General features: G+C 37.7%; 2 protein-coding genes across 17 annotated transcripts in view; one reads left to right on the top strand and one right to left on the bottom strand.

Moving 5' to 3' along the window:
• The window catches only part of EVI5 (ecotropic viral integration site 5), a 244,123-nt gene that overhangs the window by 48,610 nt on the left and 168,290 nt on the right, over positions 1–27,223 (top strand). For 12 of the 16 annotated variants that reach the window (XM_045478298.1, XM_045478293.1, XM_045478297.1 and 9 more), the window contains one exon: positions 16,001–16,230. The exons of 1 other annotated variant lie outside the window; for it this stretch is intronic. In XM_045478298.1, the coding sequence (XP_045334254.1) occupies positions 16,082–16,230 (149 nt within the window). In that variant the 5' untranslated portion in view covers positions 16,001–16,081. Of the gene's footprint in view, positions 1–13,230; positions 13,302–16,000; positions 16,231–24,390; positions 24,554–27,223 lie in introns of those variants that run through there. 3 more of the 16 variants (XM_045478292.1, XM_045478290.1, XM_045478296.1) reach the window with 2 other exon arrangements.
• Positions 14,115–14,586, bottom strand: LOC123598236 (elongin-B-like). The gene has a single exon (XM_045478305.1). It carries the CDS (start codon positions 14,554–14,556, stop codon positions 14,203–14,205), a length of 354 nt encoding a protein of 117 aa, XP_045334261.1. The 5' UTR covers positions 14,557–14,586; the 3' UTR covers positions 14,115–14,202.

Genomic DNA, 27,223 nt, shown 5'->3' with positions numbered 1-27,223 from the left:
ATAAGGGTGCCTGGGTGGCTCAGTTGGTTAAGCATCTGACTTCTGCTCAGGTCATGATCCCACAGCATGTGGAGTTGAGCCCAGCATTGGGCTCTGTGCTGACAGCTCAGAGCCTGGAGCTTGCTTCGCATTCTGTGTCTTCTTCCCTCTCTGTTCCTCCCCCACTTGCACTCTCTTTCTCTCAAATAAAGAATAAAAATAAATAAGTAAAAACCCAAAAAGCAAAACAAAACAAAAAAACTTACTAAGCTAAAGTCCAGGACCAGATAGTTTCATAGGGGAATTCTACCAGACATTTAAAGAAGAATTAATACCTATAAACTATTCCAGAAAATAGAAGAGGACGGAAAGCTTACAAATTGATTCCATGAGGCCAGCATTACCCAGATAAAAAAAAAACAGATAATGACAGTATAAAAAAAGAGAACTATGCGTCACTATCTCTGATGAATATAAAGGTAAAAGTCCTCAAAATATTGGCAAACCAGACCTAACAATACTTAAAAAAGTCATTTACCATGATCAAGTGGGATTTATTCCTAGTTTGCAAGGGTGGTTCAATATTTGCAAATCAATCAACTTGATAACATCACATAACGAGAGAAAGGATAAAAACCATGTGATAATTTTAATAGATGCAGAAGAATCATTTGATAAAGTATAATACCCATTCAGGATAAAATCCCTCAATTAAGTAGATTTAGAGGAAAACATACCTCAATATAATCAAGGCCATATATGAAAAACTCACAGGTAACATCATACTCAGTGGTGAAAAACAAAGCTCTTTCCCCTGAGGTCAGGAACAAGACAAGGATGTCTACTCTTACCACAGCATTGGAAGTCCTAAGCACAGCAGTCAGACAAGAAAAAAAAGGAATAAAAGGCGTTCAAATTGGTAAGGAAGAAGTAAAACTGACTTTGCAGATGACATACCTTATATAGAAAACCCTAAACAGTCCACCAAAAAACGACTAGAACTGATTAATTTAGTAAGGTTGCAGGATATGAATCAATATTCAGAAATCCATTGCATTTCTGTACATCAATAATGAAGCAACAGAAAGAGAAATTAAGAAAATTCCATTTACAATTGTACGAATAATAATAAAATACTTAGAGAGGAAAGACTTGTACTCTGAAACTATAAAATATTGACGAGAGAAATTGAAGATGGCATAAACAAATAGAAAGACTTTCCATACTCATGAATTGGAAGATACTCTTAAATGTCTATACTACTCAAAGAAGCCTACAGATTTAATGCAGTCTCTATCAAGATAACAACATTCACAGAACTAGAACAATAAATCTTAAAATTTGGAGCCACAAAAGACCTCGAATAGCTGTAACGATCTATGTTTCTTCCTTTCTTTCTTTCTTTCTTTCTTTCTTTCTTTCTTTCTTTCTTTCTTTCTTTCTTTAAAAAATTTTTATTATTTATTTTTGAGACAGAGCATGAGCAGGGAAGGGGCAGAGAGAGAGGGAGACACAGAATCTGAAGCAGGCTCCAGGCTCTGAGCTGTCAGCACAGAGCCCAATGCAGGGCTCGAACTCACGGACTGTGAGATCATAACCTGAGCTGAGGTTGGACGCTTAACTGACTGAGCCACCCAGGCGCCCCTGTTTTTGTTATTTTTTTAAGATATAATTTATTGTCAAATTGACTAACATACAGTGTGTACAGTAAAAATTTTTAATGTTTATTTTTTAGCAGGGGGGAGAGAGGCAGAGAAGAGACAGAGCAAGAGTGGGGGAGGGGCAGAGAAAGAGGGAGACACAGAATCCGAAATAGGCTCCAACTCTGAGCTGTTGGCACAGAGCCTGATGCAGGGCTTGAACTCACAAACTACAAGACCATGACCTGAGCTGAAGTTGGACACCTAACTGACTGAGCCACCCAGGTGCCCTGCCATAACAATCTTGAAGAATTAAAAAAGTTGGAGGTGTCACAACCTCCGACTTCAAGATATACTACAAAGTTGTAGTAATCAAAACAGTATGGTATTGGCATAAAATATAGACACATAGATCAGTGGAATAAAATAGAGAGCTCAGAAATAAACCCATGATTGTCATTTAATCTTCAAAAAAGGAGGCAAGAATATGCAATGAGAAAAAGACAGTCTCTTCAACTAATGGTGTTAGGAAAACTGGACAGCATCATGCAAAGTAATGAAACTAGGCCATTTCTTACACCATACACAAAAATTGGATTAAAGGTCTAAACGTGAACCTGAAACCATTAAAATCCTTGAAGAGAGCACAGGCAGTAATTTCTCTGACATTGGCCATAGCAACATTTTTCTAGATATGTCTCCTGAGGTAAGAGAAACAAAAGCAAAAAAAAAAAAGCTATTGGGATTATGTAAAAGTAAAAACTTCTGCACAGCAAAGGAACCAATCAACAAAACTAAAAGGCAACTTACTGAATGGGAGAAAATACTTGCAAATGACATGTCTGACAAAAGGTTAGTGTCCAAAATACATAAAGAACTTACACAACTCAGCACCCAAATAATAAATGCAATTTAAAAATAAGCAGAAGACATGAACAGACATTTCTCCACCAATGACATATAGATGGTCAACAGACACACTGAAAGATTCTCAATGTCACTCATCACAGAAATGCAGATCAAAACTACAATGAGATAGCACCTCATACAAGCCAGAATGGCTAAAATTAAAAACACAAGAAACAAGTGTTGGCCAGGATGTGGAGAAAAAGGAACCGTTTTGCCCTGTTGGTGAGAATGCAAATTGGTGCAGCCACTGTGGAAAACAGTATGGAGCTTCCTTACAAAAATACAGGGGGCACCTGGGTGGCTCAATTGGTTGTGTCTGACTTAGTCTCAGGTCATGATCTCACAGTTTGTGGGGTCGAGCCCCATGTTGGGCTCTGTGCTGACAGCTCAAAGCCTGGAGCATTCTTCAGATTTTGTGTCTCCCTCTCTCCCTGCCCCTCCACTGCTTGTACTATGTCTCTGCTCTCTGTCAAAAATAAAAATAAACATTAAAAAAAATTAAAAAATAAAAGTAGAACTACCATATGATCCAGTAATGGGTATTTGTTCAAAGAATATGAAAACACTAACACAAAAACATGTTTATGTATACATATATGTACACACATATATACATATGTATACACACTAGAATATTATTCAGCCATGAAAAGAAGTCTTGCCATTTGCAGTGACATGGATGGAACTAGAGAGTATAATGCTAAGTGAGATAAGTCAGAGAAAGACAAATAGCATATGATTTCATTCATGTGGAATTTAAGAAACAAATGAAGAAAGGGGAAAAAAGAAGACAAAAAATAGGCTCAAGAACAACCGGGTTACCAGAGTGGGGGTGGGTGGGGGTGTGTGGGTAAAATAGGTAAAGAGGATTAAGAGCTACTTATGTTGATAAGCACTAACATACAAAATTATTAAATCACTATATTGTACACCTAAAACCAATATAACACTATGTTAACTATACTGGAATAAAAATTAAATAAAAATAGTAATTACTGGCAGTTAAGAGTATCCTTATAACTTTTTTTTTAAATTACGTTTTTATTTATTTATTTTGCACAAGCAGGGGAGGGGCAGAGAGGGAGAAAATCCCAAGCAGGCTCCATACCACCAGCGCAGAACCCCACGCGAGACTTGAACCCACGAACTGCGAGATCATGACCTGAGCCACAGTCGGACACTTCACCGACTCAGCCACCCAGGTTCCTCAAGAGTATCCTTATAACTTCTAATAAAATACAGAGCAATAGAGGAACCATGATTGTTTTTCATGGGATATACTATTCAAATATTGTAGTAATCTATAAGATTCCTACTAAACTTTATTATTAAGATTTTACTTTTTCTTTAAGAACAGTTTTAGATTCACAGCAAAATTGAGTGGAAAGTACAGAGATTTCCCGTACACTTTCTGCCCTCCAACACGCTTGGCTTCCCACTTTATCAGCCTTCCCCAACAGAGTGGTTTATGTGTCATGTTCCTACATTGACACATCATAATCACCCAAAGTCCGTAGTTTACATTAGAGTTCACTCTTAGTGTTGTGCATTGTATGGATTTGATCAAGTGTGTAATGACAAATATCCATCATGATGGTATTATACAGAGTATTTTTACCACCTTAAAAATCCTCTGTGCTCTTTGCCTGTTCATCCCTCCCCAAACCTTAACAACTACTGATCTTTTTACTGTCCCCATCATTTTGCCTCTTTTTGTATGGTTGGAATCATATGTTATGTAGTTTTCTGAGATTTACTAAGCCCTTTTAAAACTGAGATATAATTCACATACTATAAATCCACTCATTTAAAGTGTGCAGTTCAGTGGCATTTAGTATATTCACACGGTTGTGTAACCATCACCACATTAGAATCCCAGAGCATTTTGTCTTTCCAAAAATAAATCCTATGTCATTCTCCTAGCCCCTTGAAGCCACTGATGTACTTTATGTCTCTGAATTTGCCTATTCTGGACATTTTATCTAAATGGAATCCTACAATATGTGGTCATTTGTGCCTGATTACTAAACGTTTATAATGATGGTTTTAACCTTTTCAAAATATGTTCATATTTAAAAGTAAGTGCTTAACTCCTCTATGAGGTAGACAGGAACTTTGTGATGTAATGGCATTGTCAGATTTATTATGTGTTCATGACCTCAGTTTACCATAGGATGAGGGAAGGAGATTTAGAGGTGGTAGGGTAGAGATTTAGAAAAGTACTGTAGAGTTAAAAGAAAAATAGAACATGATGATATATGAAAAATGAGCCCTATGGAATTTCTGGAACCATGAGTATGAAACTTTATCAAAGTACAACTGCAATTAAATACTCCAGTCATATTTAAGTATTTAACATTTGAAGATGAGTTGTTGAGCCTTCAGTAGTTCTAGATTGAATCTCATTTTAGCTGAATTTCAGCAAGGTTGAAAGGATGTCAGGATTGTGCTTTTGGTTATTACAAACTTTTTATTTTTTATTTATTTATTTTTTATTTTTTTTATTTTTTAATTTTATTCCAAACTTTTTAAATGGAAGCCTGTTGCTACAGTATGCAGAAGGGTATGGTAAATTTATTTGTTTTAATAAATGAAAGCAAAAAATAGGAATCTTTTGCCTTTTCTACAATTAACTCTGGTAGAGAACTTTTATATAATGAAAATGTGAAGTATTAATTTTTGAATGTTGTAAGTATATTTGAAATTAATGGTTGGTATCATTAAAGGTTAACATTTTTCTGTAAATTTTACGTCAGGTTTCTTTTTTTTTCTTTTTTTTTAATTTATTTTTTATTTATTTATTTTTTAATATATGAAATTTATTGTCAAATTGGTTTCCATACAACACCCAGTGCTCATCCCAAAAGGTGCCCTCCTCAATACCCATTACCCACCCTCTCCTCCCTCCCACCCCCCATCAACCCTCAGTTTGTTCTCAGTTTTTAACAGTCTCTTATGCTTTGGCTCTCTCCCACTCTAACCTCTTTTTTTTTTTTTCTTTTTTCCTCCGTCTCCCCCATGGGTTCCTGTTAAGTTTCTCAGGCTCCACATAAGAGTGAAACCATTTGGTATCTGTCTTTCTCTGTATGGCTTATTTCACTTAGCATCACACTCTCCAGTTCCATCCACGTTGCTACAAAAGGCCATATTTCATTTTTTCTCATTGCCACGTAGTATTCCATTGTGTATATAAACCACAATTTCTTTATCCATTCATCAGTTGATGGACATTTAGGCTCTTTCCATAATTTGGCTATTGTTGAGAGTGCTGCTATGAACATTGGGGTACAAGTGCCCCTATGCATCCGTACTCCTGTATCCCTTGGATAAATTCCTAGCAGTGCTATTGCTGGGTCATAGGGTAGGTCTATTTTTAATTTTCTGAGGAACCTCCACACTGCTTTCCAGAGCGGCTGCACCAATTTGCATTCCCACCAACAGTGCAAGAGGGTTCCCGTTTGTCCACATCCTCTCCAGCATCTATAGTCTCCTGATTTGTTCATTTTGGCCACTCTGACTGGCGTGAGGTGATACCTGAGTGTGGTTTTGATTTGTATTTCCCTGATAAGGAGCGACGCTGAACATCTTTTCATGTGCCTGTTGGCCATCCGGATGTCTTCTTTAGAGAAGTGTCTATTCATGTTTTCTGCCCATTTCTTCACTGGGTTATTTGTTTTTCGGGTGTGGAGTTTGGTGAGCTCTTTATAGATTTTGGATACTAACCCTTTGTCTGATATGTCATTTGCAAATATCTTTTCCCATTCCGTTGGTTGCCTTTTAGTTTTGTTGGTTGTTTCCTTTGCTGTGCAGAAGTTTTTATCTTCATAAGGTCCCAGTAATTCACGTTTGCTTTTAATTCCCTTGCCTTTGGGGATGTGTCGAGTAAGAGATTGCTACGGCTGAGGTCAGCGAGGTCTTTTCCTGCTTTCTCCTCTAAGGTTTTGATGGTTTCCTGTCTCACATTCAGGTCCTTTATGCATTTTGAGTTTATTTTTGTGAATGGTGTGAGAAAGTGGTCTAGTTTCAACCTTCTGCATGTTGCTGTCCAGTTCTCCCAGCACCATTTGTTAAAGAGGCTGTCTTTTTTCCATTGGATGTTCTTTCCTGCTTTGTCAAAGATGAGTTGGCCATATGTTTGTGGGTCTAGCTCTGGGGTTTCTATTCTATTCCATTGGTCTATGTGTCTGTTTTTGTGCCAATACCATGCTGTCTTGATGATGACAGCTTTGTAGTAGAGGCTAAAGTCTGGGATTGTGATGCCTCCTGCTTTGGTCTTCTTCTTCAAAATTCCTTTGGCTATGCGGGGCCTTTTGTGGTTCCATATGAATTTTAGGATTGCTTGTTCTAGTTTCGAGAAGAATGCTGGTGCAATTTTGATTGGGATTGCATTGAATGTGTAGATAGCTTTGGGTAGTATTGACATTTTGACAATATTTATTTTTCCAATCCATGAGCAGGGAATGTCTTTCCATTTCTTTAAATCTTCTTCAATTACCTTCATAAGCTTTCTATAGTTTTCAGCATACAGATCCTTTACATCTTTGGTTAGATTTATTCCTAGGTATTTTATGCTTCTTGGTGCAGTTGTGAATGGGATCAGTTTCTTTATTTGTCTTTCTGTTGCTTCATTGTTAGTGTATAAGAATGCAACTGATTTCTGTACATTGATTTTGTATCCTGCGACTTTGCTGAATTCATGTATCAATTCTAGCAGACTTTTGGTGGAGTCTATCGGATTTTCCATGTATAATATCATGTCATCTGCAAAAAGCGAAAGCTTGACTTCATCTTTGCCAATTTTGATGCCTTTGATTTCCTTTTGTTGTCTGATTGCTGATGCTAGAACTTCCAGCACTATGTTAAACAACAGCGGTGAGAGTGGGCATCCCTGTCGTGTTCCTGATCTCAGGGAAAAAGCTCTCAGTTTTTCCCCGTTGAGGATGATGTTAGCTGTGGGCTTTTCATAAATGGCTTTTATGATCTTTAAGTATGTTCCTTCTATCCCGACTTTCTCAAGGGTTTTTATTAAGAAAGGGTGCTGGATTTTGTCAAAGGCCTTTTCTGCATCGATTGACAGGATCATATGGTTCTTCTCTTTTTTTTTGTTAATGTGATGTATCACGTTGATTTGCGAATGTTGAACCAGCCCTGCATCCCAGGAATGAATCCCATTTGATCATGGTGAATCATTCTTTTTATATGCTGTTGAATTCGATTTGCTAGTATCTTATTGAGAATTTTTGCATCCATATTCATCAGGGATATTGGCCGGTAGTTCTCTTTTTTTACTGGGTCTCTGTCTGGTTTAGGAATCAAAGTAATACTGGCTTCATAGAATGAGTCTGGAAGTTTTCCTTCCCTTTCTATTTCTTGGAATAGCTTGAGAAGGATAGGTATTATCTCTGCTTTAAACGTCTGGTAGAACTTCCCTGGGAAGCCATCTGGTCCTGGACTCTTATTTGTTGGGAGATTTTTGATAACCGATTCAATTTCTTCGCTGGTTATGGGTCTGTTCAAGCTTTCTATTTCCTCCTGATTGAGTTTTGGAAGAGTGTGGGTGTTCAGGAATTTGTCCATTTCTTCCAGGTTGTCCAATTTGTTGGCATATAGTTTTTCATAGTATTCCCTGATAATTGTTTGTATCTCTGAGGGATTGGTTGTAATAATTCCATTTTCATTCATGATTTTATCTATTTGGGTCATCTCCCTTTTCTTTTTGAGAAGCCTGGCTAGAGGTTTGTCAATTTTGTTTATTTTTTCAAAAAACCAACTCTTGGTTTCGTTGATCTGCTCTACAGTTTTTTTAGACTCTATATTGTTTATTTCTGCTCTGATCTTTATTATTTCTCTTCTTCTGCTGGGTTTAGGCTGCCTTTGCTGTTCTGCTTCTATTTCCTTTAGGTGTGCTGTTAGATTTTGTATTTGGGATTTTTCTTGTTTCTTGAGATAGGCCTGGATTGCAATGTATTTTCCTCTCAGGACTGCCTTCGCTGCGTCCCAAAGCGTTTGGATTGTTGTATTTTCATTTTCGTTTGTTTCCATATATTTTTTAATTTCTTCTCTAATTGCCTGGTTGACCCACTCATTCGTTAGTAGGGTGTTCTTTAACCTCCATGCTTTTGGAGGTTTTCCAGACTTTTTTCTGTGGTTGATTTCAAGCTTCATAGCATTGTGGTCTGAAAGTATGCATGGTATAATTTCAATTCTGGTAAACTTATGGAGCGCTGTTTTGTGACCCAGTATATGATCTATCTTGGAGAATGTTCCATGTGCACTCGAGAAGAAAGTATATTCTGTTGCTTTGGGATGCAGAGTTCTAAATATATCTGTGAAGTCCATCTGATCCAATGTCTCATTCAGGGCCCTTGTTTCTTTATTGACCGTGTGTCTAGATGATCTATCCATTTCTGTAAGTGGGGTGTTAAAGTCCCCTGCAATTACCACATTCTTATCAATAAGGTTGCTTATGTTTATGAGTAGTTGTTTTATATATTTGGGGGCTCCGGTATTCGGCGCATAGACATTTATAATTGTTAGCTCTTCCTGATGGATAGACCCTGTAACTATTATATAATGTCCTTCTTCATCTCTTGTTACAGCCTTTAATTTAAAGTCTAGTTTGTCTGATATAAGTATGGCTACTCCAGCTTTCTTTTGGCTTCCAGTAGCATGATAAATAGTTCTCCATCCCCTCACTCTCAATCTAAAGGTGTCCTCAGGTCTAAAATGAGTCTCTTGTAGACAGCAAATAGATGGGTCTTGTTTTTTTATCCATTCTGATACCCTATGTCTTTTGGTTGGCGCATTTAATCCATTTACATTCAGTGTTATTATAGAAAGATACGGGTTTAGAGTCATTGTGATGTCTGTATGTTTTATGCTTGTAGTGATGTCTCTTATACTTTGTCTCACAGGATCCCCCTTAGGATCTCTTGTAGGGCTGGTTTAGTGGTGACAAATTCCTTCAGTTTTTGTTTGTTTGGGAAGACCTTTATCTCTCCTTCTATTCTAAATGACAGACTTGCTGGATAAAGGATTCTCGGCTGCATATTTTTCCTGTTTAGCACACTGAAAATATCGTGCCAATCCTTTCTGGCCTGCCAAGTTTCAAAAGAGAGATCAGTCACGAGTCTTATAGGTCTCCCTTTATATGTGAGGGCACGTTTACCCCTTGCTGCTTTCAGAATTTTCTCTTTATCCTTGTATTTTGCCAGTTTCACTATGATATGTCGTGCAGAAGATCGATTCAAGTTCCGTCTGAAGGGAGTTCTCTGTGCCTCTTGGATTTCAATGCCTTTTTCTTTCCCCAGTTCAGGGAAGTTCTCAGCTATTATTTCTTCAAGTACCCCTTCAGCACCTTTCCCTCTCTCTTCCTCCTCTGGGATACCAATTATGCGTATATTATTTCTTTTTAGTGTATCACTTAGTTCTCTAATTTTCCCCTCATACTCCTGGATTTTTTTATCTCTCTTTTTCTCAGCTTCCTCTTTTTCCATAACTTTATCTTCTAGTTCACCTATTCTCTCCTCTGCCTCTTCAATCCAAGCCGTGGTGGTTTCCATTTTGTTTTGCATTTCATTTAAAGCGTTTTTCAGCTCCTCGTGACTGTTCCTTAGTCCCTTGATCTCTGTAGCAAGAGATTCTCTGCTGTCCTCTATACTGTTTTCAAGCCCAGCGATTAATTTTATGACTATTATTCTAAATTCACTTTCTGTTATATTATTTAAATCCTTTTGATCAGCTCATTAGCTGTTGTTATTTCCTGGAGATTCTTCTGAGGGGAATTCTTCTGCTTGGTCATTTTGGATAGTCCCTGGCGTGGTGAGGACCTGCAGGGCACTTCCCCTGTGCTGTGGTGTATAACTGGAGTTGGTGGGCGGGGCCGCACTCCGACCTGATGTCTGCCCCCAGCCCACCGCTGGGGCCACAGTCAAACTGGTGTGTGCCTTCTCTTCCCCTCTCCTAGGGGCGGGATTCACTGTGGGGTGGCGTGGCCCGTCCGGGCTACTTGCACACTGCCAGGCTTGTGATGCTGGGGATCTGGCGTATTAGCTGGGGTGGGTAGGCAAGGTGCACAGGGGCAGGAGGGGCAGGCTTAGCTCGCTTCTCCTTAGGTGATCCACTTCAGGAGGGGCACTGTGGCAGCGGGAGGGAGTCAGATCCGCTGCCGGCAGTTTGGCTCCTCCGCAGAAGCACAGAGTTGGGTGTTTGCGCGGAGCGAGGAAGTTCCCTGGCAGGAACTCGTTCTCTTTGGGATTTTGGCTGGGGGATGGGCGGGGGAGATGGCGCTGGCGAGCGCCTTTGTTCCCCACCAAACTGAGCTCTGTTGTCCGGGGGCTCAGCAGCTCTCCCTCCCTTTGTCCTCCAGACTTCCCGCTTTCCGAGCAGAGCTGTTAACTTATGACCTCCCAGACGCTAAGTCGCGCTTGCTGTCGGAACACAGTCCGTCAGGCCCCTCTGCTTTTGCAAGCCAGACTCCGGGGCTCTGCTTGGCCGGCGAGCCGCCCCTCCGCCCCGGCTCCCTCCCGCCAGTCCGTGGAGCATGCACCGCCTCGCCGCCCTTCCTACCCTCTTCCGTGGGCCTCTCGTCTGCGCTTGGCTCCGGCGACTCCGTTCTGCTAATCCTCTGGCAGTTTTCTGGGTTATTTAGGCAGGTGTAGGTGGAATCTAAGTGATCAGCAGGACGCGCGGTGAGCCCAGCGTCCTCCTATGCTGCCATCTTCCAGCACCTCAGGTTTTCTGATTACTGTGATTTAGAGATACAAATTAGTGCCATCTTTACAACTGAATTTGTAGTTGTATTTATGTAGAAAAATCAGTAGGATTGCAAATTATAGTAGGTTATCTTGTTACCTACCATGGATGGCTCTGACCTTTTAAAGGAAGACTGGCTAAATTAGTCTTTGGTTCCTGTCTGGCTTTTTGGGTTGAGAAGCTGTGCACTGGTCCATGCACTGTCAAGGACTTCTTTTGCCTGGAAACCTAAATGATCTGCCCTGTGTTTCTTTTCCTTGGGTCCCCTACTGTATCCTTCTTGTCTTTATTGGGGATTCTTCCCTCAACAGAAAGTGTCCCCTTATCCCTTCCATAATACTGTTTCTAAGAGAAGTAAGTTCTAAAATGAGTTACTGAAAATGACAAGTATTCTTTTTTCCCCCATTATTATTTTATTTTTAATTTTTTTAATTTTATTTTTTATTTTTTAAAACTTATATCCAAATTAGTTAGCATATAGTGAAACAATGATTTCAGGAGTAGATTCCTTAGTGCCCCTTACCCATTTAGCCCATCCTCCCTCCCACAACCCCTCCTGTAACCCTCAGTTTGTTCTCCATATACTTATGAGTCTCTTTTGTTTTGTCTCATTCCCTGTTTTTATATTATTTTTGTTTCCCTTCCCTTATGTTCATCTGTTTTGTCTCTTGAAGTCCTCATATGAGTGAAGTCATATGATTTTTGTCTTTCTCTGACTAATTTCACTTAGCATAATACCCTCCAGTTCCATCCATGTAGCTGCAAATGGTAAGATTTCATTCTTTTTGATTGCCGAGTAATACTCCGTTGTATATATATACCCCACATCTTCTTTATCCATTCATCCATTGATGGACATTTGGGCTCTTTCCATACTTTGGCTATTGTTGATAGTGCTGCTATAAAAATGGGAGTGCATGTATCCCTATCCCTTCGAAACAGCATACCTGTATCCCTTGGATAAATGCCTAGTAGTGCAATTGCTGGGTCATAGGGTAGTTCTATTTTTAGTTTTTTGAGGAACCTCCATACTGTTTTCCAGAGTGGCTGCACCAGCTTGCATTCCCAGACAAGTGTTCTTAGGTTAATAAAACTTTGGCCCTTTTCAGCACTTGTAATCAAATCTTTGTCTTAGAAGTTCCAGTGTCATATTGAGTTGCTTAACTATGACCTTAGAATCCCTTTTATCTTTTCCTTACATCAAATTTTCCTGCTGGGTTGTGGTGGAGGAAATGGGGGCAGAGGGGTAGAAAGAGAGTTATCTGTGTATTCTGGTAAGAAACCCCTTGGACAACCTATGAAGAGAATAGTATTTGCTAAAATAATCTGGGTAGAATTTATGTCTTGGTGTCTTTTTTTTTTTTTTTAATGTTTATTTTTATTTTTGAGACAGAGACAGAACATGAATGGGGGAGGGGCAGAGAGAGAGGGAGACACAGAATCTCAAGCAGGCTCCAGGCTCCGGGCTGTCAGCCCAGAGCCCAACGCAGGGCATGAACTCACAGACTGTGAGATCATGACCTGAGCCAAAGTCAGATGCCAACCGACTGAGCCACCCAGGTGCCCCTATGTCTTGGTGTTTTAATTTCTGTGTGTATGAATTGCTATATATAACTAAGATTAGATGAGAATATGCTGATTCCGAAAATAATTGGCAGTGCTTTAGCCATTTAGTTATAAAATTTAAGATCTTGTCAGAGCACATAAAAGCACTTCATAGTTTTTTAGCTTTTATATGTCTAAGTACTTCATAATCAAGCAGTTCTTTTTATGATAGTTTTTAGAAAATACAGTCCCTTAAAAAGCCTATTACACCTTATTTTGTAAACTCACGTCATTAAGAATGTTTAGTGTTACATAGGTATTCAAATATGGCTTTTATTTACATTGTTTTTCATTAGTGAAGTAATGGCATGTTTGAATATTATTTATGTATTTTATTTTGCAGCTGAATCTGCTTAGGAGTTGGGCATGATTTATGAATATGTGGACATATGTGTAATGCACTGAATATCAGAGGTAGTTTTTTTACATCTCTATTTTATCCCATTTTAATTTTCTAAATATTTTAATTTTTTTAAGTATTTTTTTTTAATGTTTACTTATTTGTGAGAGAAAGAGACAGAGTATGAGTGGGAGAGGGGCAGAGAGGGAGGGAGACACAGAATCTGAAGCAGGCTCCAGGCTCTGAGCTGTCAGTGTAGAGCCCAATGCAGGGCTTGAACTCACGAGTGGTGAGATCATGACCTGAGCTGAAGTCAGATGCTTAACCGACTGAGCCACCCAGGCGCCCCTCCTGTTTTAATTTTCTTTGGTTACGTACCTAGAAGTGGGATTCTGCATCATTTGGTGTTTCTGTTTTTAATTTTTTGAGGAACCTCCATAGTGCTTTCCACAGTGGCTGCACTGATTTACATTTCTGCCAGCCGCATACAAGGGTTCTTTTCCCTCCACATCCTTGCCAACACTTGCTATTTCTTTTTTTTAAATTTTATTTAAATCCAAGTTAGTTAACATATAGTGTAATAATGGTTTCAGGAGTAGAATTTAGTGATTCATGATTTACAATAATACCCAGTGCTCATCCCAACAAGTGCTGTCTTTAATACCTATCACCTACCCAGTACCCTTCTAGCAACCGTCAGTTCTCTGTATTTAAGAGTCTCTTCTGGTTAGCTTCCTTCTCTGTTTTTATCTTATTTTTCCTTCCCTTACCCTATGTTCATCAGTTGTGTTTCTTAAATTCCACATATGAATGAAATCATGTGCTATTTGTCTTTCTCTGACTTATTTCACTTAGCATAATACATTCTAGTTCCATCCACATTGTTGCAAATGACAATATTTCATTCATTTTTTTTTTTGACACCCAAATCTCTTTTATTGGTGGGGGGGCACTGGGGATGGGCCCGGGGCCTTCTCACTGCACCACTTGTTTGTTGGCGCTGCTTCCTGAGTCCTGTGGCTTCATTACCTCGGGCAGCTCGGGTGGACTGGAGAAGGGCTCCATGCGCAGGGCCTTGAAAGCTTCATCTGCCCGGAAGGCCAGCCCCACGGTGGCTGGGGCCTGTGGCCCTGCCGTCTGACTGGTGAAGCCGCACTCTCCCAGTGTCTTGCCATCCAGAAGTTGGTCATCCTTGTACAGCTGCTGCTCACTGGGCGGCTGCTTGAGGATGCCCTCAACGGTGTGCTTCAGCTCAAACATGGTACTCGACTCCTTGGCGTCCATGAAGATGGTGGTCTTGTGGCAACTGATCATGAGGAACACGTACATCGCGGCGGCTGCCTGTCCCAGTATTTCATTCTTTTTGGTCATCAAGATATATTCCACTCTCTCTCTATATAACTCATCTTCTTTATCCATTCATCAGTCAATCGACATTTGGACTCTTTCCATGCTTTGGCTGTTGTTGATAGTGCTGCTATAAACATTGGGGTCTGTGTGCCCCTTCGAATCAGCATTTTTGTATCCTTTGGGTAAAGAGAGATTGAGATCTTAAGGGCTTTTTAAGTTCTGGTTGCTTACTTAGAAAGTTATCTTAAACTTGTGATGTTTGGCTGTTAATAACTACTGCTTTATTTTAGCCAGTGATGGGAATTACTCCTCTTTCTAGGCATGCCATTTTATTTCTGAGTAGTTCCAACTATGTGAAAATTGTGTCTTGCATCTTTCCCACTCTGCTAACTCAATCATTTATCATAATTTTGTTCTCTAGAAAAAGTCTCTCTTTTTTAAAAATACTCTGTTGTTGTTTGAAGACAGATGTCATGAGTCTTATTATGTCTTATGCTAAGCAAACCCAGTTTTTATTGAATTATTAGTAATGTTACAGCATTCTCCTATCCTTATCACCAAATGGACATATTTTAATCCTTGGCTTTCAAATGATTTTGACTACAGAATACATTTTTTTTTTTTTAATTGGGGTGGGGGGGGCAGCAGAGGGAGAGAGCAGAGAATTTCAAGTAGGCTGCAGGCTCAATGTGGAGCCCTGTGCAAGGCTCGATCCCACGACCTGGGGATCATGACCTGAGCTGAAATCAAGAGTGAAACGCTCAACCAGTTGAGCCACCCAGGTGTCCCTATAGAATACGTTTTATATCCCAACTCAGTACGCTCATGAATTATATCTACATGTAGTATGTAGTTTTAATACACACATGTAACTGAAACAATTTCATAAGACAGTATATATTGACACTGATATTTTTTGTTATTTTCCTTTTTTTTTTTGTAAGAGAGAGAGCGCTTGCACATTAGCAGGGTATTGGCAGAGGGAAGGGGTGAGAGAATCTCAGGCAGGCTCCACACCCAGCACAGAACCTGACACGGGGCTTGATCTCACAACTACAAGATCGTGACCTGAGCTGAAATCAACAGTCAGATGTTTAACTGACTGAGCCACCCAGGTGCCCCTGTTCTTTCTCATTTTTCAAAAATGCTGGTTTTATTTCTCATGTAGATTATATTACTCCCTGATGAGTTTCTACCTGTAGTTTGGAAAACACTGTTCTAGTTTGTTCACATTGCAGAATTGAAATAAATATTTCCCAAAAGCTAATGTTAGGCTGATCGTTGGTAAAGTAGGTTTTACCTTTATCACCTCAAAGAAAATATTGTGATGGTGGTTATTAAGTAAAACTTAACAGGGTTACCAAGTTCTTGGTAATAAATGTAGTAAAACTAAAATATTTTCAACTTTAATTTTTATTTGTAGGTGGCGACAGACAAGGTTGCAGAAAAGCTGAGTTCTACTCTCTCATGGGTGAAGAACACAGTATCACATACAGTCAGTCAGATGGCCAGTCAGGTGGCAAGTCCATCTGCCTCATTACACACTACATCCTCATCTACCACACTATCCACGCCAGCCCTTTCACCATCTTCCCCTTCACAGTTGAGTCCAGACGACTTAGAACTCCTGGCTAAACTGGAGGAACAAAATAGGTGAGTGAGGTTGCTTGGCTTTTCTCTCTCTGCAGTTATATGAACTCAGCCATTCATTTATGTATATATGCCATAATCAAAATTTACTTTTTTTAGAATGTTTATTTTCTAGTCTTCGGCTCCTTGTTTGTCATAATTGCTTAACAAAAGTATTCACGTCTTTTTTGGAGGAGTTGGTCTTAAAACTAAAGTTGTATTAAAATTTCCTCCTGGCTCAGATAGCTTTAGAGATGTTTTTTGTTAATATAGCAAATTCCCTAAATTGTTACTGAATTTTAGAATTTTGTTAAGGCAAATAAGACTACCATTTTTATTTTTTTAAAGTTTATTTTGAGAGAGAGAGAGAGAGAGAGAGAGAGTGTGTGTGTGTGTGTGTGTGTGTGTAAGCAGGGAAGGAGCAAAAAGAGGAAGAGACCATATCCCAAACAAGCTCATGCTGTCAGCATAGAGCCCAGCACGGGGCTCGAACTCTTGAACTGTGAGATCATGACCTGAGCCAAGATCAACAGTTGGATGCTTAACCAACTGAACCATCCAGGTGCCCCAAAACTGCCATCTTTGATTTAAACTCTATAAGTAGCCCCTTTGGTTAATTTGTAAAGTAATTTAATTTAGGGTGGATGGTTGATTTATGGTTTAGAGTAGGAAATCTCTTCATTCAGTTTTTTCATAGAAGGCAGTATCTTTTTCTCTTAATGGGCATGAAATAGAATAGTCATTTGTTAGCAATGTATACTCTGGACCCTGTGTGTCCCTTCACTATATTATTATCAGAATCTATTTTGGGCTTCAGATACAAAAGAATCATTGGAAGAGCCCCCTTTTGTGTTCAGTCAAGATGTATACTACAATTGGCTTTAAGAGTAAGAACATAACTTCTAACAGCTTTTTTTCATACATAATTGACATATAAACTACACATATTTGTGTGCAGTTTGATTGGTTTTGACATATGTATATATCTGTGAAATAATCACCAAAGACAAGAAAACAAACATATCCATTATTCTCCTTTGCATCCCCAGGCAGCCATTGATCTCTTACAGTTATGTAGATTAGTTTGCATTTTCTAGAATTTTATAGAAATGGAATAATAGAGTATGCACTTTTTTTATTGGTGTATTTTACTCAGCATGGTTATTTTGAGATTCATCCATGTTGTAGTGTGTGTGAATAGTTCATTTTTTTACTTAGTGGTATTGTATAGTATGGATATATGCTAGTTTATTCACTCTTTATTATGAAACGTTGTAAATACTTGTATGCAAACCTTTGTACAGATAGACGAATGCTCCATTTTTCCTGAGCAAATACCTAGAATTGGAATGGCTGGTTTATATGATAGGTGAACATTTAACTGCCAAACTATTTCCAAAGGGCCTATACTTTTTCACATTCCCACCAACAGTATATGAAAATTTCAGTTCCTCTACATCCTTGCCAATACTTGGTATAGTCTTTAATTTTAGCTAACATATACTGGTATCTTGTAGTTTTTTTGTGTTGTTTTGAAGTTTATTTTTGAGAGAGACCAAGACAGCACTTGCAGGGGAGGGGCAGAGAGAGAGAGGCAGAGAATCCCTTCTCAGCACAGAGGCTGACACAGGTCTCTAACCCACGAACCATTGAGATCATGACCCAAGCTGAAATCAAAGTTGGACGCTCAACTGACTAAGCCACCTAGGCCCCTGGTATCTTGTAGTTTTAATTTGCATTTCCTAATGGTGTTGAGCATCTTTTTATGTGCTTATTTGCCATTGATGTATCTTCTTTGATAAAATGTCTGTTTGAATTTTTTGCCTGTTAAAATTAGGTTGTTTGCTTTCTTCTTATTGTATTTTAAGAGTTCCTTGAACATTTGGAATATGAATTCTTTTCACATAATATGTTTTGAAATATTTTTTCCTAGTCTGTGGCTTATCATTCTCTTAACAGTATCTTTTGTTGTAAATTTTGATGAAGTTGTAAATTTTGATTGTCCTGTTTGAAATTGTTCTTTTATGGATTGTCCTTTTGATGACTCAAGGTCACATAGCTTGATGCCTGTATTTTTTTACAGAAGTTTTTTTTTTTTTTTTTTAAGCTTATTTTTTTTTTCAACGTTTATTTATTTTTGGGACAGAGAGAGACAGAGCATGAACGGGGGAGGGGCAGAGAGAGAGGGAGACACAGAATTGGAAGCAGGCTCCAGGCTCTGAGCCATCAGCCCAGAGCCCGACGCGGGGCTTGAACTCACGGACCACGAGATCGTGACCTGGCTGAAGTTGGACGCTTAACCGACTGCGCCACCCAGGCGCCCCTACAGAAGTTTTTTTATAAGGTTTTGTTTAGGTCTGATCCCCTTTTTTTTTAAAGCGGTGTTTTTTTGTTTTTTAAGTTTATTTTTAAATGTTTTATTTATTTTTGAGACAGAGAGAGACAGAGCATGAGCAGGGGAGGGGCAGAGAGAGAGGGAGACCCAGAATCCGAAGCAGGCTCCAGGCTCTGAGCTGTCAGCACAGAGCCCGACGCGGGGCTCGAACTCACGGACCGCGAGATCATGACCTGAGCTGAAGTTGGATGCTCAGCCGACTGAGCCACTCAGGTGCCCCTAAGTTTATTTTTAGAGAGAGAGAGACAGCATGAGTGGGAGGGGACAGAGAGAGAGAGAGGGTGAGAGAGAGAGAATCCCAAGCAGGCTCTGCATTGTGAGCATAGAGCCTGATGTGGGGCTGGAGCTCACGAACCGTGAGATCATGATCTGAGCCTAAATCAGGAGTCTCAACTGACTGAGCCACCCTGGCACCCCTAGATCTCATCAGTTTGGAGTTAGTTTTGTATATGGAGCAAAGTATAGATCAAAATTCATTTTTTGAATATGCATATTTAATTGTTCCTGTACCATTTGTTGAAAAGGCTACCCTTTATTGACTTAAATATTTTTGCACTTATGTCAAAAATTAGTTGTTCCATTGGTGTGTTTTCTGTCTTAATGCCAATACAGTACAGTTTTGATTACTGTAACTTTATAATACATCTTAAAATGAGATAGTGTTAATCTTCCAACTTAGTTCTCCATTTTGACTATTTTTGGAACTTAACATTCCCATATGAATTTTATTTTATTTTATTAATTAATTAATTAATTTTTTTAATGCAAAAGATTTTATTTTTTTTTAAAACCGGGAAGAATATTTTGAAAAAATAACCTATACCTTTCCTAAAATACCTAATTTGGAACATTTCTTTTTTTTTTTTCAATATATGAAATTTATTGTCAATTGGTTTCCATACAACACCCAGTGCTCATCCCAAAAGGTGCCCTCCTCAATACCCATCACCCACCCTCCTCTCCCTCCCACCCCCCATCAACCCTCAGTTTGTTCTCAGTTTTTATGAGTCTCTTATGCTTTGGCTCTCTCCCACTCTAACCTCTTTTTTTTTTTTTTTTCTTCCTTCCCCTCCCCCATGGGTTTCTGTTAAGTTTCTCAGGATTCCCGTATGAATTTTAAAACAAATTGTTAATTTCCACAAAAACACTTACTGAGGCTTTGATTGAACTGTATTGCCTTATATATCCTACTGCATTGCTAAACTTGTTGTTCTGGTAGGTTTTGTTGTTTTTATTTTTTTAGATTACATTAGATTTTGTAATGTGAATGAGGATGTTAACTCTGATTAAAGCACTTTCACCTCTTCTTTCCAATCTGGATGCCTTTATTTCTTTTTCTTGCCTTATTACAACTGGCCAATACCTTGAGTACAAATTTGAATGTAAGTGGTGAATGTACATTTTGTTTCTTGATCTTAGGGATGAAACATTAAATATGTTAACTGTAGGCTTTTGTAGATGGCTTTTATCAGATTGAGGAAGTTTCTTTATCTTCCTCATTTGTTTAGAGTTTAAAAGAAATAGATTTTGGATGTTGTCAAATGCTTTTTCTCCATTTACTGAAATGATCATGTAGTGTTCCTTTTATAGTCTGATATGGTGAATTACATTAATTTTTGAATGTTAAACCAACTTTGCATTCCTGAGATAATCCCACTTGGTTGTGATAAATTGTCTTTACAAAATATTGTTGGATTTGATCTGCTAAAATTGTATTTGGAATTTTTGCATCTTTGTTCAGGGTAAATATTGATCTGTAGTTGTCTTACGATTTTTTTTACATTTATATGTAATGTCTTTGTGATCTTTCTTCTTTTCTAGTATTTGTTTGGTGCTGTCTATTTTTAAGCCCTGTTTTAGCAACAGCCATTTAAATTTATTGAGAATTCTTTTATGATCTTGAATATTATCTTATTTTGGTAAACATTTTATGTGAACTTGAGAAGAGGGTATATTAAACTGTTTGGTAGAGTATTCTATAAACATTAGTTGATTAAAATGGATTGATAATGTTCAAGTCTACTATTTCTTTTCTGGTTTTCTGTTGGACAGAAGAGTATGGAAAATCCCAACTATAATTGTGGATTTGTCTGTTTCTCTTTAAATTATTTCAGTTTTTGTTTCATGTATCTTGAAGTTGTACTTATTAAGTATTTAAACATTTAGGTTTGTTTTGCCCTCTTGTGAAACCCCTTCTTTATCTTTGGTAATACTGTTTGCTTAGAAATCTACATAGTCATTGTACCTTTCTTTTGAATAGTGTTAAAATATTATACATTTTCCAGCCTTTAAAGTTCCTCAGCTAGGCAACATATATTTATATCTTTTAAAAATACAAATGAATGATCTTTGCCTTATAATATTTACCATTTACTTTTTTAAAAATTACAAAAACAAAGTTTTATTTCTTCCTCACATTTCGTATTCATTTTAAGCTGCAAGTTGAGTACATCTTTGTTCCATACTTCCTTATTCCAGGACTAATGACCACCCCTTATCCAGGATAAACCAGACCTGTGGCAGATGCAAAAGACATAGAGTGGAAATACCTTAAAGTGTCTGTTAGGGAGTTGTAGACGTAACTTCTATCTAGATTTTATTGGCCAAAGCAAATCATGTATCCAAACCTTTTGGAGTGAAGTGAGAATTACAGTCTTCTTGCAGGGCTAGATCCAAGAAAATATGTATGCTGCTGTTAATATTTCTTTTGCTTTTTTCCTGTGTTTTCACTGTATTTTTATTGTATCTTTGTTCACACACTGTAAAATCCACCCTTTGAAAGCATATGATATAGTGATTTTGGTATATTTACAAAGTTGTGCATCTATTACTATTATTCAATTTCAGAACATTTTAATCCCCCCCCCCGAAGAAACTCTCTACTGATTACTCTCCCTTTTTTACCTTTCTTCCAGCCACTGGTAATCACTAATCTGCTTTCTATCTCTGTGGGTTTGCCTACTCTTGGACACTTCATTATGGAATCATAAAGTAGGTAGTCTTTTGTGACTAGAAAACAGTGTTTTCTAGGTTTTCAGGAAAATAGATCATTTATATTTAATGTGATTATTGATATGCTTATGTTTAAACCTTTTGTTTTATTTTTTAAATTATTATTATTATTATTATTATTATTATTATTGTTTTTTGAGAGAGAGTGCGCAAGGGAGGCAGAGGGAGAGAGAATCTTAAGTGGGCTCCATGGGGCTTGGTCTCATGACTGTGAGGTCATGACCAGCACCAAAATCAAGAGTCAGATGCTTAACTGACTGAGCCACCAGGCACCCCTGTCATTTTGTTTTATATTGTTGTTTCCTTTTTATTTTTCTGCTTACTTTTTATTTAATGGAATTTTTTTAGTGTTTATTTGTTGATTTATCAGCTATAAATATGTTTTGTTATTTTACTGGTTGCTTTAAGGTTCATAGTAGAAATCTCTAATTTATCTCTGTCTGCGTTCAAGGGATCTCATACTATTTCAGATGTGGTGTAAGAACTTAGAATAGTACAGGGGCACTTAGGTGGCTCAGTCAGTTAAGCGTATACTTTGGCTCAGGTCATGATCTCACAGTTGGTGAGTCTGAGCCCTGCATGGGGCTCTGTGCTGACAGCTCAGAGCCTGCGCCTCCTTTGGATTCTGTGTTTCCCTCTCTCTCTCTCTGCCCCTCCCCTACTATACTCTGTTTCTCTCTGTCTCAAAAATAAATAAACATTAAAAAAAAAAAATAGTACAGTTCCATATCTCCTCTCCAGTCCTTTATGCTAGTTTTGTCCTGTGTCTTCCTATTATATATGTTGTAACCCTCATTCTGTATTAATATTTTTGCTTCAACAATTATCTTTTAAAGAAATTAAAATAATAAAATATCTCATATATTTACATAGTTTCCATCTCTGGAGCTCTTTCATTCTTTAACTCTAGATTTCCACCTGATATACTTTTCCTGTCTGAAGGACTTCGTTTAATAATAATTCATGAAGGGTGGGGCTGCTCTTGTATGTTTGAGTCTTCATTTTGCCTTTGATTTGTAAGGATGTTTTCTTTGCATATAGGTTGACAGTTCCCCCACCCCCAGCCCCCACAGTGCTTCGGTGATGTTTCATTGACTTCTGTCTTGCATTGTTTTCATTAGGAAATCTGATCCATTCCTTATCTTTGTTCCTGTATATATAGTGTGTTTTTTTTCCTCTTTTTAAGATTTTTTTCTTTATTCCTGATCTAAGCAGTTTGATTCAGAGCTGCCTGATTGTACTTTTTTTCATGTTTCTTGTATTTGGGTTTTGTGGAACTTCTTGTACATTTATAGTTTTCTTCAAATTTGGAAACTTGTTGACAGTTTTTTTCGGTGGCCCAATCCATTGAGTGTCCAACTTCAGCTCAGGTTATGATCTCATGGTTCATGGTTTCGAAGTTGGGCTTTGTGTTGGCAATGCAGAGCCTGCTTCACATTCTCTGTCTCCCTTTCTCTCTGTTCCTTCCCGCTCACGCTCTCTCAAAGATAAACATTAAAAAAAAAAAAGGGGCACTTGTATTGAGCACAGGATGATGTATGTAAATGATGAAACACTGAATCTACTTCTGAAACCAATATTGTACTGTATGTTAACTAAAATATAAATATTAATAAAAAAATGAATTGGTTCTTTAATGGAAAAATAGTGCACACAAAAGATAACTTTTGGTGCTGAGTTTGTAAGTGACCAAAGTTGAATTTATTTTTATGGTTGTGATCAGTAATTACTGTACTACTAATACATACAGAGCACTATAGTAGGAATTATTGTAAGTTATGGATATAGATGAACTTTTCTCCAAGTAATTCACAGTTTATTCAGGAATACCAGATGTGCCCTGTGTATATGTTAATATCTAAAGAATAATTACTAGAGTTATTTAAAAACGTTCAGAAAAGAGGTTTTGACAAATCAGAATTTGATGTTAAAGGAGCAGAAGGTTGTCATTCTTGTTCTTGTATGGATTACTCAAAATCTGTACTCTTTTTTTTTTTTTTAAATGTTTATTTTTAACAGAGTTTGAGTGGGGGAGGGGCAGAGAGAGAGAGGGGGACACAGAATCCAAAGCAGGCTCCAGGCTCTGAGCGGCAACACAGAGCCTGACCCGGGGCTCGAACTCATAAGGTGAAAGATCATGACCTCAGTGGAAGTCAGACGCCCTGCCGACTGAGCCACCCAGGCTCCCCAAAATCTGTGCTCTTTTTGAGTTCACATTTTGAGTTTTTCTTTCCTTTCCTTCATTAAAACCCAGAATCCATGGGAAGGATTTATTTGTAGAATGGTTGAATCTAGTGACACACTGTTTTACCTTAGAACAATCCTGGTGGAAAAACACATCTCTGACTCTAATAAAAAATAAAATGGTAAACACTAGGTCTAGCTCTCTTCCCCCTGTTCTGCCTACTACCCTGCCAACCTCTTATATCCGAGGAAAAAATTCAAAGAATAATAACTTAAATTTTCTCTGACCATTTCTGTGGTTTATAATATAGATATGCAAATTACACACTTCAAGTAAAAATTACGAGACACAGTTACTTTTTGTAGCAAGGGATATGCTTTTGTTCAAGAGTTTTTTCTTCTCCAAATATAGACTCATGCTACTCATGTTACTTAACTCACTTTAATTCAGAAAGTATAAAAATGGCAATATTTTAGAAAATTAAAATTAAAAATGAAAATAACAAATTTTATAAACAGTTTTTTTCTTTCCCATAATTTTACTGCAATGATAACTTTTAAAAATCAGTACATGTGGCAACCCCAGAAAGATGTGAAGAAATGGTTCAATATAATATCAAAGATCTGTTTGATGAAAGTTAATAATTGATAGCCTTAAAGTTGAAATGGGACAGCTGTTTTTTTCCTGTGTGTTAAATGTGTTTTTCTTTCTCATTTTGAAAACATGAAGGCTTTGGCAGAGATGAATTTAGGAAGGTAAGGTTCAAGTGTAATAGCAGTACATTTTAATTAAGGAGGGGAATGTTGCTAATTTCAATTTTTAATAGGCCATTATTTGTGTGGTTTAAAAGTTTGGCGTTGCAGCCATGTTCATTTATTTTTACATTATATTTGGAATCAAAATTTGCTTTTTGATAGAGTTTTGGAAGTGAGATATGAGAATGAGAAAATATGGGTAGGGTTCTTTTAAACTAAATTAAGTGTATTTTATGTATTTTTAAGTAAAGTAAGCAGGAATCTTTGAAACCGTAATGTATCTTTATCTTACCAACATCTAAAGTTCTACCATCCAGTAAGGTGGCCACAAGCCATATGTGGCACTTGAGCACCTGAAATGTGGCTGGTCTGAATTCTTATGTGCTATAAAAGTGGAATGTACATAAGGTTTTGAATGGCTGATTTGAAAAAAAGAATATCTCATTAATTAAAATTTTGATTACATGCTAAAATGATATTTTGACTATATTTGGTAACATTATTAAAGTTAATTGTACTTGTTTCTTTTACTGTACATGTGGCTACTATAATATTTAAAATGGTATAAGGGGCTTGCATTATATTTCTGTTGGACAGTGATGATCTAGATGATCTAACATAACTTTCATTGTAGGTTTATAGTTTTACTACTAAAGCATTACTTTGTTTACCTGAGGATACTCTCTATAATGCAACCCTGAATATTAAGGAAGTAAAAAGCTGAGCAAAACGCATATTTTTAAGTCTCTGTGTTAAAAATTCGTGAATTTTAAATCATAGGCGAGGCTTTTAAGGTCGTCACACAAACTCTATTCTTCTTTTCATTGAAGATTTTTAAAAATTTTTTAAATCAATTGTCTGATTTCCTGAGGAATTTGATGATGTAATTAAAAGAACTTATTGAACTCCTTTTTCTGTTGTAACTAGCTTAGCTTTACATTGTATCTTTATTATTGTTTAGTTAAATTTTTTTTTTAATGTTTATTTTTGAGAGAGAGAGAGAGAGAAAGAGTCAGCAAGGGAGGGTCAGAGAGAGAGGGAGACACAGAATCTGAATCAGGCTCTAGGCTCGGAGCTGTCAGTACAGAGTCTGACACGGGGCTCGAACTCACGAATGCAAGATCATGGCCTGAGCTGAAGTTAAGCTGATGCTTAACTGACTGAGCCACCCAGGTGCCCCTATATTGTATCTTTAAATTAAGAAGTCTAAGAAGTTAAGTATGCTATGCCTGTCTGTCCCAATGTCTGTGTAAAACTAATCCTCAAACTATCAGTTTCTGGTCAGAATATTTGGAAGGGAGCTGGAAGTCTCGTGTTCACCTTCTCTGAGACCTCATCTTAAACAAAAGAAAAAGAAAAAAACTGCTTGCTTTCAGAACTGGAGAGATCCCTATTATTTAGGCACCCCACTAAGAATTGTCTCTGAATTGCTTCTTGTGTTAATTCTTTGTGTTTTGTCTTAATTCTCCCTTTGTTGTTGTTGTTGTTGTTGCTCTGAGACTTGAATTTGTACTTGATGGTGTTGATGTGAATGGTTGTGACTACTCTGTGAGTCAGGCATGTATTTTGTTGCTACTCATTTGCTTTTCGTTTAGCTTGCTGGTTGCTGTCTTTACCCCAGTACATTCATTCATACCTTGTTCCTTTGATGTAACGTTACAAGAGATATTTGAACCCCATGTTTGGAAAGTTGATCCCTCTGCAGTAAGTGCCAGAGTATTTAGCTTTCCAAATGTTTTTCTTATATGGCAATTTTTTTTACCTTAGCTTTTCTTAGATCTTTCTTTAGCTCTTTGTAAATTATCTTAGCAGTTTACACATTTTCAAATGGCATGATGACTTGTTGCTGTTTTGGTATCCATAGGAAAGCATTATGCTGAGTACAGTAGGATATTTAAAAAGTTTACTATCAATTCTTTGCTAATACAGTATTTCCCATTACCGGTGTGGAATACCTTTTAAGACCCCCAGTGGGTGTCTGAAATCGTGGATAGTACCAAACTCTATGTGTACTGTTTTTTTTCTATACATATGTACGCATGATAAAGTTTAATTTATAAATTTGGCACAGTAAGAGATTAGCAACAATACCTAATAATACAATAGAGCAATTATAGCAATATAGTGAAATAAAAGTTGTGTGAATGTGCTGTCTCTCAAATATCTTAATATACTGTTTTCAGAGATGTTAAGATGCCTACCTGATAAGTTCTAAGCTTCAGACTTGTCTTTTTAGTTACAAGATGCTTATCTACATTGATGTCCCCCAAGTACTTCATACTCTAGATACCTAAAAGATAACCCATTGTTTTCCTTTTCCTTCTTTGTATTTTTCAGTCATGGTATTGTAGCAAGAGTGGCTTTTTCTTTGATGTTTATCAAGTGTGTACTGCTCCACGCTACTCTTTTTTTCTTACATGCCCATCATAAAGCACACGTTCTGCTGTTTTCCTTAGATCGGTGACCTCTTGGTGAGGATAAGGTTCAGTTCTTAGTTGTTAAGATACGGTAAAGGTAATCTCCCTAATAAAATAAAACTCACACTATTCCCTGTGTTGGCATATTCCCCTTGTTGTCAGCTCTCTGTTTAGTTGCTGCTTCTGTCCTTTAGAGAGCTGAGAATACCTTTTCTCTGCCAAGTCTTCTAAGCTTCTGGAAGCTGCCACACCT

Source organism: Leopardus geoffroyi, chromosome C1 (genome assembly GCF_018350155.1).
Source record: "Leopardus geoffroyi isolate Oge1 chromosome C1, O.geoffroyi_Oge1_pat1.0, whole genome shotgun sequence".
Classification (NCBI taxonomy): domain Eukaryota; kingdom Metazoa; phylum Chordata; class Mammalia; order Carnivora; family Felidae; genus Leopardus; species Leopardus geoffroyi.
This window is presented reverse-complemented; position numbering and strand designations above follow the sequence as displayed.